The 8,912-nt window shown below is 46.8% G+C and overlaps 1 protein-coding gene across 2 annotated transcripts in view; it reads right to left on the bottom strand.

The window, feature by feature from the left end:
- Positions 1-8,912, bottom strand: part of LOC112161680 (serine/threonine-protein kinase 32C) — an 89,601-nt gene that overhangs the window by 46,537 nt on the left and 34,152 nt on the right. The window contains exon 2 of one of the 2 annotated variants that reach the window (XM_024297019.2): positions 8,344-8,399. The exons of the other annotated variant lie outside the window; for it this stretch is intronic. Coding sequence (XP_024152787.1) covers positions 8,344-8,399 — 56 coding nt within the window. The remainder of the gene's footprint in view (positions 1-8,343; positions 8,400-8,912) is intronic. 2 annotated transcript variants of the gene reach the window in all.

Raw genomic sequence — 8,912 nt, forward strand, 5'->3', positions numbered from 1 at the left:
ATTCGCATATTTGATTTGGCAAGATTTTACGTCGGATGCCCTTCCTGACACAACCCTCTGTATTTATCCGGGCTTGGGACCGGCACAGGCAGACCCTGGCTTGGGCCCCCTCGTGGCTACATTATTGATTATCATTGAAAGTGTCTGCTTGATTGTACGACCAGTGTGTAAACACACACACTCACAGGCGCACCTGTATGGAAAGCTGTCAAATCGATTTTTTAAATTTTCTGCTTCGATGAACATCTTGACGAGTTTGAATGGTTTTTTACCGATTCTCAAAGAATTACATCCTTAAAATTTACACATGCATAAATTAAAATTCCAACAGCTTGAAACTAACTACAGACACAAATCTTTAAAAGTTACACAGGAATCTCTTGCTAAGCAAACAAACCCTCAGTTATGCACAAGTCTGATGTGAGACTGTTTACACGTCTCAGAGATTCGTCTGTAACTGATGCGTTTAGATGCTGCTAGAATACTCGGTCATCAGAGTTTGGTTTAAACTTAGATCGTGAATACACCAGTGAATACATCAGATCTGAAATGGTTTTTATTTTTAAAGAGAAAAGTGTTTTAAAAACACTTATTTAGACTATAAGCTGTGTTTGTGCTCCCCAGTTGCTCTCCCTGACCGTAAAGCATCTTCTCAGATTAGTGTCAACCATCATGGAGGAGTGAAATATTTTCAAGCACAAAAACCACTGAACCAGAAATGAGACTGGGAAAGTGGCAAAGATTGCTTTGTGTTCGAGTGAAATGCGGCTCAGACTGAGACTTTCTGCTTTGCTTTAATGATGAAGAGGCTCAGAGGAAGCTCTGGTCTCTTTCTCAGACGGGTTTATCTTCAAAGGAAACGACCCAGAGTGGAGCAGATCCAGAACCGGGTGCAGTTCTGCCCGAGGTGTCCGTTTGGAGGGGATGTGGAGGCGGGTTCAGAATGAGCTGTCACTGCGTGCTCAAAGTAACACAGCTCTCAAAAAATGAACCAGAACCTCATTTAGACGCGATAGTATTGAAAGCGCAGAGACGTGGTTCTCTGGCCGGGCCTCCTCTTTGTGTACACAGACCTCCCACTGGGTAATGTCAGTGTAATGCGCCCCTTCAACACATGCGCTGCCTAAGTGCTTATTAGCTCAACATATCACTTGTGCTCCAAAGAGCCTCTTTCATGTAGCACTTCAAAGTGAAGGCTCCCTGTAAACTCCAAGGGTATCTGCATGTTTGCTCCTCTCCCCACTCCTGTCAGCTGACGGCAGGAGGCGGGGCTCCAACAGGAAACCAGGGAGAAGCAGCCTGGGTACGTTTAGGGCACATGTGTCGAGGTCAAGGCCCGTGGGCCAGATCCGGCCCTCCGGGTAATTCCTTCCGGCCCTCCAGATCACGTTGATTTATTCTGGAATAATATTCCTGTCTTTTTATTATTCATAATTAGGTTTAAAAGTTACATTTTAAAGTTTTAAAAATTGGCATTCTGTTAGCTTTTTGGACTATTAAGATTTTTAGGCTATTATGGAGTTTAGCTAATATTTAAGCAACATGCTAGTTTTGGCTAATTTAGGCTTTTTTCAGGTTTTTTGCTATCAATTTCAGCATCTTCAGCTTCCAAATTCAGCTTACAGCATTCACACTAGCATTATCAACGGTAATGCTGTATATCTAGTTCATAATTATGTTAAAAAATTACAGTTTTAAAGTTTTAATATTGTAGTTTTATAGTGTTTAATAAATGTTTATCCTGTTCGGCCCGAGACCTAGGGTGTGTTTTAGATTTTGGCCTCTTGTGTGATTGAGTTTGACACCCCTGGTTTAGGGGGTTCAGTGTGAATACCAGTGAAAACAGAGAGCGATCACACTGGAACCACAGTGCTGGGAACAGAACAGTCCGAGCAGGAAGGAACCCCCCCCATCAGCTGATTCCTGAGGGAGAAGGGCCACTCTGTTGCTTATAGTGAGTGATGGACATTCCTTTGACTCTAGGAGGCGGGGTCTCTTGATTGGCAGATCCCCTTTTTTGGACATAGACTACATAATCACTGGACATATCAACCCCTCCCTTCTCGTGTTCCTAATAGGAAGTACCCACTGGTTACATGAAGGCCAAAGTCCCATAGACTTCCATGGAGAAATAGACAGTTATTTCTCAGTCATTTTATTTGTCAGAATAATCATTCTTGTTCTGATGCTTTCTTCTTATCATGTTCTTTCTAGTCCTAATCTTTTTTTTAAAGATCATTTCTCTTTATCACCAGTTATTCAAGTTATAAACTGACCAATCAGATGCCTCAGTAAAAGCATGAGGTCCCCGCTGGCCCCGCCTCCAACATTTGATTGACAGATTCCCCTGAGCTGCTTTCAGTGGGAGGGGTGTGGATTTAGAACAGGCCAGAACAAGCTCACTCCTGATTGGTGACAGCAGTTCCTCTAAAAACGTGACTCAGACCGACTCGGACCAATCGCTGTCGACGGGTTACTACCGATTGCAATAAGGCGGTGGACGTACCAGGAAGTGACGGAGAAGACTCTGGCCTGATTTTGAGGGCTGGAGGTAATGCATTAATGGGGGACCTCAACACTTGTCCTGTTCTTATAGATGGTCTATGTTTTTGGAACCATGTTGAGGAGGGTGGAGTAAACCGGTCAATATGGTTGACCCGCTTTATGTGTGGGGATGAGCTGATCAGATGAATATATCAGGTAATTGATCATCTCAGAGCATTAATGACTCTGTGGTGTAACTGTTGCTAAAAACGTCACCACGGTAACATGTATATTCAGAAGCTCCTCTAGTGAGTCCATGTTTGGGCCGTGCTGTGCTTTTAGAAAAGCACATGAGGCAAAAACACAATTTCAGGGTCTGATGAGCACGTGGTCCAGAGAGAAGCAGGAACATTTTCCTCTTTCGTTTGGGTCGTCCCTCCGGGTGTTCTGCTCCGTGTTTGCTGCTGTCAGCCTGCAGCAAAGTGTTGAGTGAGTTTAGCAATCTTCATGCACAGCTCCATGGTGCACGGCAGCAGCTGCAGTCCTGGACGGACTTCTGGGAGTCAGACGGGGTCAAACGTGGCAGTGAGGGGGAAGAGGTGCTGTCTGCTCATTTATAGCAGGATTTATGTCCCCAAACACAGCTAATGACTGACAGCCGCGCACGAGAGGCCGTCACTCACCACGGGCACGTTTTTCTGACAGCTGATGGTGCCTCCGTCTGCAGCCGAGTCTTTGACAGCTCCAGAACACTGAGCCACTCGGCACCAACAAGGGAACAGCACAGACAGCCGTCTGTGGAAATGCCGGCTTCGATGAGGCGACAGGAGTTTCCCTCACAAAGGCGGAAGACGGGGAGAAGTCAGCGAGCAAGTTAGGAAGACATGAAGGAAAACCATTGCTGGGATTCCTGCAGACTTTGGAAGAGTTTCTGCACAGACAGAAATGTCACTGAGAAACAGTATTCTCCAGAAAACAAAGACTCCAGACAGGAGCTGGGGGGGGCTTAAAACTACTAGCAGTAATAGTGTGATATTAGTTTTGGTAATGGATTACATCGAGGATCACATTTCTCAAAGACGACTGGCATGCTGGGTTCCTCAGATGGGAGCAGATCGTTTCATCACAGATCCATTTCGTTTCATCACAGATCCATTTCTCACATCTCTTTTCTGCTGTTTAGATCCTTATTGTTGTGTTTGAATGAACCTGGAGTCTGGATCTTCCTGTCTCTGCAGCGTCAGCATTTATGCTGAGAATGATGAGCTTTGTTTGGAATAGGGCAGGCTGATATTGAATTTTTTATATCACATATAGGTTTTTTCACATCATGTGATAACAATTTATATCACAATATAAACTGATTCAGCTTACAGCATTCACACTAGAATTATCACAGGTAATGTTATATATCTAGTTCATATTAAAAGTTAAAGTTTTAAATTTAGAGTGTTCAATAAATGTTTATCCTGTTCGGCCCGCGACCTCAGCTGTGTTTTGGATTTTGGCCCCCTATGTGATTGAGTTTGACACTCCTGATGTATAGAAATCTAAAGTTGCCCCGCCCACAGGTGTGTTTTTGTATACATCTGCATCAAAAATATTGCTGAAATGGCCTCTCCCAGAACTCTGAGGTTAGGACCTGTCTCACTCTGAGGCAGCTTTTGGGTGAGTCAGATGATCTGCAGTCTGATTGGTCGTCCTGAGTCCGTTTCCTGAGATTGTTTCCTGTTTCCGGTTAGGACGGCCAGCCAGCTGGAGAAGGATGCTATGAAAGCAGATCCTGGAGAAGAACTCGAGGAAAGAAGATCTGGATGCTGCTCAAACTCGTACAGCCAGGACGAACGCTTGGAGGTTTTACAACATTTGCTTTTCTGATTTTGTTAAAGTTTACTGGCAGTATTAGTGTTTTTTGTGTGGGGGGTATAACTGTCTGAGCCAACATTTCAACAAAAATACAGCTTCAGATAAGTATAAATAGTCTAATAAATAAAAGAGCGTGAGCTCTGTGGAGAGGGCTTTCAGCAGATTTATGTGTCCTAAAGCTGTTTCAGCCATATGCTCCCTGCTTTTATTGGCTGTGCAGCCGAGCTTTGTGCTGGGGGAGTGCAGCAGAAGGCTCTCATTTCTAGGCTAAAAGGTTGCCTGGAGCTCCGCTGCATCAGGACTCCAAAGCTGTAGAACAGATCCTGACCTTCACACCTGCATCAGGGAGGTGGAGCGGGCCTTTGTGAGGGACGCGTGGCTTCACTCGCAGCGGAACAACAGGAAGCCAAACAATGACATTAACACAGGCTTCATCGCTGTCTGACCTTTCTGCAGACGCTGATATCTTTGTTGGACATGACGAGCACAGTCAGCTTCTCCTTTTCCCTCCCAGTGTCTGCTCCTCCTGTCTCCATGCTCGCCTAATAAGGCTTTTTCCTGGTAAAGTGTCCGTGTGGCACAAGTGAAGAAGAGGAGGGAAACGCCAGCTGGGTTCCTCCGCCACCTCTGACCTTGCTTGTCAATCTGCATCCGCGTCCCCCTCACAGTTGGGATGTTAACCTGCACATGTGACTGCTGGCGTCAGGGAGCTGTCAGCGAGGCGCTGTCGCTGCCAGATCACCACGGCCCCCGGAGAGTCCAGACCTTAATGAGCCCTCCAGCCGAAGCATCGGTTCCCCGGGAATCCAGAGCCGAGAGCGCGGAGGGGCAGGGGGGGCGCAGGGAGGTGCTCGAGGGAAAAAGTGGGAGGCAAGAGAACGGTGCCGGGAAGCAGCCAGCAATTATCCTTCCTGTGAGGCGGCGCGCAGGGATCCGGACCTGCGGCTCTGCTGGGAGATAAAGGCCACCACAGTACCGGTCCTTAGCACAGACGCTCCGACACAGAACTGCAGGAGATCGGACCTTGTTAGAGCCATGTTTGATGCTGAGCAGACACACGTGTGCTGCACAGTTAAGCCCCTAAAACTCAGAAAGAATTTCAAAAAGCCGACAGAAACTTTTGGAAAATGTCTTTGTTCTGGACCGGTTCTGATGAAATCCAGTCAACCAAAAGAGTGGGAAAGTATCACGGGGTGTTACTTCTTTTGTTTTAGTGGTCAGCAGTGACAGAAAATGTCAGGATGTCTCAATGATTCCTTAAGTAAAAGCTAGAAAGTGAACCGGTGCGCTTCGCTACGGTGTGGTTGAAGCAGGAATTCCAGTGACAGAGTTTGATTGCAGCGGAGGGATCAGGTAAGGAAGCTGTACGAGGAGGGGTGAAAGTAAACCGAAGCGGTCCGGAGTAGTCTGGAGCGGCGTTCCGGTAAAAGAATTGGAGACGGATCATCACTCCGACTGGAAGGAGATCTGCCTTTTCACTCCATAACACATCCCAAACTGCTATGACTCCAGTGTGACCAATTTTGATGAAACAGAAACTTTTTACTGTTTGTGAAGAAAATTCCTTCTCCCCACCTTTCTGTGGAGAGCTTTGCTCGTCCTCATAGTTCTTCAGGGTTCTCCATCACTCTGTGGTGACGGCGGGGGCCGGTCAGCCGCTCGCTGTTGGGGCTCTTTGGCTCGGTGCCACTCCCCCTGTGGATTCCAGGCAGCAGAGGGCTCCTCTCTCCGTGAGCCCCCCCACAGGGTTACCCTTGTTGAGACGGGCCTCAACTAAAAACACCTGCTACTCTTGGCTCCTGATAGATCTGTTTGGTGAAGTCAGATTCCATCCTTCTTCTACAAAGAGCCCTCGTTCTCCCACGTGTCTGAATTCTCTATGAGGAAGATCAGATCGTCCAACTACAGCAGCAACAGGACTGTGAGGAAACAGGTGTGTGTGCGGTCCAGAATCAGACAGAAAACACACCTGGAATGTACTCTGACTTTTTGACCATTTTGTTCACGTCTCCAGAGATGCTGCAGTACCGGCAGATTGGCCGCACAGAAATGTGAGTGAGGCTGCAGTCTCAGGCCTTCATAATGTTCTCATGGTCCTCACACCCACTCACCCTCTGCACAAAACTTCTGCCAAGAGCTGAAGAAAAAGGCAGCAGCAGAGGACTGCATGCAGACTGCTCAAGTCAATATTTAACGCCCCAGAGGAGCTGAGGAACATTTTCTTAAAGCACCCAGCAATGGTTACATTATTCGGAAAATCTTACATAATAAAGCGCCGCTCTAGCCTTTGGAAGGCGGCTCCGTTTTCTTTGAAAAGTGAAATAATTGGACCTCTAGTGATTTTGGAGAACAGGGCTGGAGGAGAGCTGCAGTGTGACCGTGCTCTGCAGACTGAGGCTGTTTGGACTGATCATCTCCAGATCCAGGGTTTATGTTCTTTGATTAACTGTAATGTTTTAATTGTTAACAGGATCAACATAACTCTAGTAGAATCTACTGGAATTATGTTGATCGTCTCAATGGCTGAAAAGTTACAATAAGTTTGAGAACATAAACACTGGAGTTCCAGTGTTAAAGGATTAATGCAACACAGTGGAAAACGTATAAAAGTGATGTCACATGATCAGGACTACACAAAGTTCCCTCCAGCCAGCAAAGCTAACTGGACCTCACATGGTTTAAAAGAGGGCAGAACATGTGGACCCAGAATGGGTTTGTTTCTGTGGTGGCCCTACTTGTGTTTGACCACATTGACTTAAGTGGGGACTCAGTGGGTTAGCTCGCTACACTAGCCAGCTGCCCGGTGGATAGCGTAGCGTGCTAATGAGTTCCGGTGCAGCATGATAGCGAGCTCTACTGTAGCATGCTAGCGAGCTCCGGGGTAGCATGCTAGTGAGCTCTACTGTAGCATGCTAGTGAGCTCTACTGTGGCATGCTAGTGAGCTCCAGTGTCCCACAGGCTGCTGGATAGTGTAGTGAGTCTGCCCACTGAGTGTCCACTAAGTCACTATGGGCAAACAAAGGTGGGGTTACCATGGAAACTGTGGACAAACTCATTGGGGTCCATATTTTCCTCCCACTTTTAAGCCATGTGGGGCCCTCTCGGCCTTGCTGGCTGGGCTGAGCCCTGTGACCCGGGAGGCCAAACAGAGGTTTTACACAAACCAGAATCCTGCAGCAGGCAGGTGACCAAGCATCCACAGTCATGCAGGATGTGGTCCATGAGGTCCCACAGAAACACAAGCCTGTTTTCTGCAACTACAGCCCTGCTGGTGCTCAGCCAGTCACTTCAAGGATCTGTGTGATATTTGCCTTGTGAGAGCTGAGTGTTATCGTCCACACCAGATCCTGCAGCCTGGGCTTCTGATGTCTGCTCTTTTGACAGCAAAATAAGATTCGCTTGTAGAAATTCAAATGAGGACAAATATTAGAAAGAATCTGAGCTTGGATTGGGGGCAGACGCCTCTGCTGCCTCTGGAGTCCAATCGTGTGCTGACGTTCATCTGACGACTCATTACTGCAGCTGCTGATGGAATTCCAAAGTTCTCCGGTTCAGCAAGGCAGTTTTCTGTAAATAAAGTCTAAAGTCACTAATGAGCCAGAATGCCTCCCCAGTAAAAGCTTCAGACACAAACGCTGACGTGAAAGAAGAAAAACGCTCCGCTTTTTCAGCAGCCACACACTGAGCACCAGGACCAGCGCAGATAATGCTGCGCTGTAATTAAATGGAGACACGGGTCAGAACTCCCAACAGGTTCGCTGGCACAAGATGAAAAATTTAATTACCTCTTTAAAAAGGCTTTATTGAATGAGCTCCTGTTGGAAACAGTTTAAAAATGAAACACGAGAAGTTGAAATAAGAGAAAACTCTGATCTTTAAGAACCATAATATGATGAGAACCGAGACTAATCTGTCCCCCAAGACTCTGACTGCTGGAGGCAATTAGACAGACACACACAGACAGAGACACACAGAAATTAAGACTGCTTTACCTTTCCAAAGCTCCCTTTTCCAATAGCCCGCAAAATCTGGAAGTGGTCAAAGTTTACTGTCAAGAAAAGGAGAGACAGAAAAAGACAGAATCACTCAGAAGTTCAGATTCTCACAGCGGAAACACACTGACGTCCTCTCTTTAACACTCCACCTTCAACCGCAATGAGACGTCACGCAACGCAAGAGCAGCCCAAAACCATCCCAAGACTATCTAAAAACCATCCCAAAACCATCCCAAGACCATCCCAAGACTATGTCAAAACCATCCCCAAACCATCCCAAGACCATCCCAAAACCATCCCAAGACCATCCCAAGACCATCCCAAAACCATCCCAAAACCATCCCAAGACCATCCCAAGACCATCCCAAGACCATCCCAAAACCGTCCCAAAACCGTCCCAAAACCATCCCAAGACCATCCCAAAACCATCCCATAAACCATCTCAAAACCATCCCAAAACCATCCCAAGACCATCCCAAAACCATTCCAAATTATGCCAAAACCATCCCAAGACCATCCCAAGACCATCCCATCACTGCATATTCGCAGGCATGAGCTTCCTTTTC

Source organism: Oryzias melastigma, linkage group LG15, assembly GCF_002922805.2.
Source record: "Oryzias melastigma strain HK-1 linkage group LG15, ASM292280v2, whole genome shotgun sequence".
Lineage (NCBI taxonomy): Eukaryota > Metazoa > Chordata > Actinopteri > Beloniformes > Adrianichthyidae > Oryzias > Oryzias melastigma.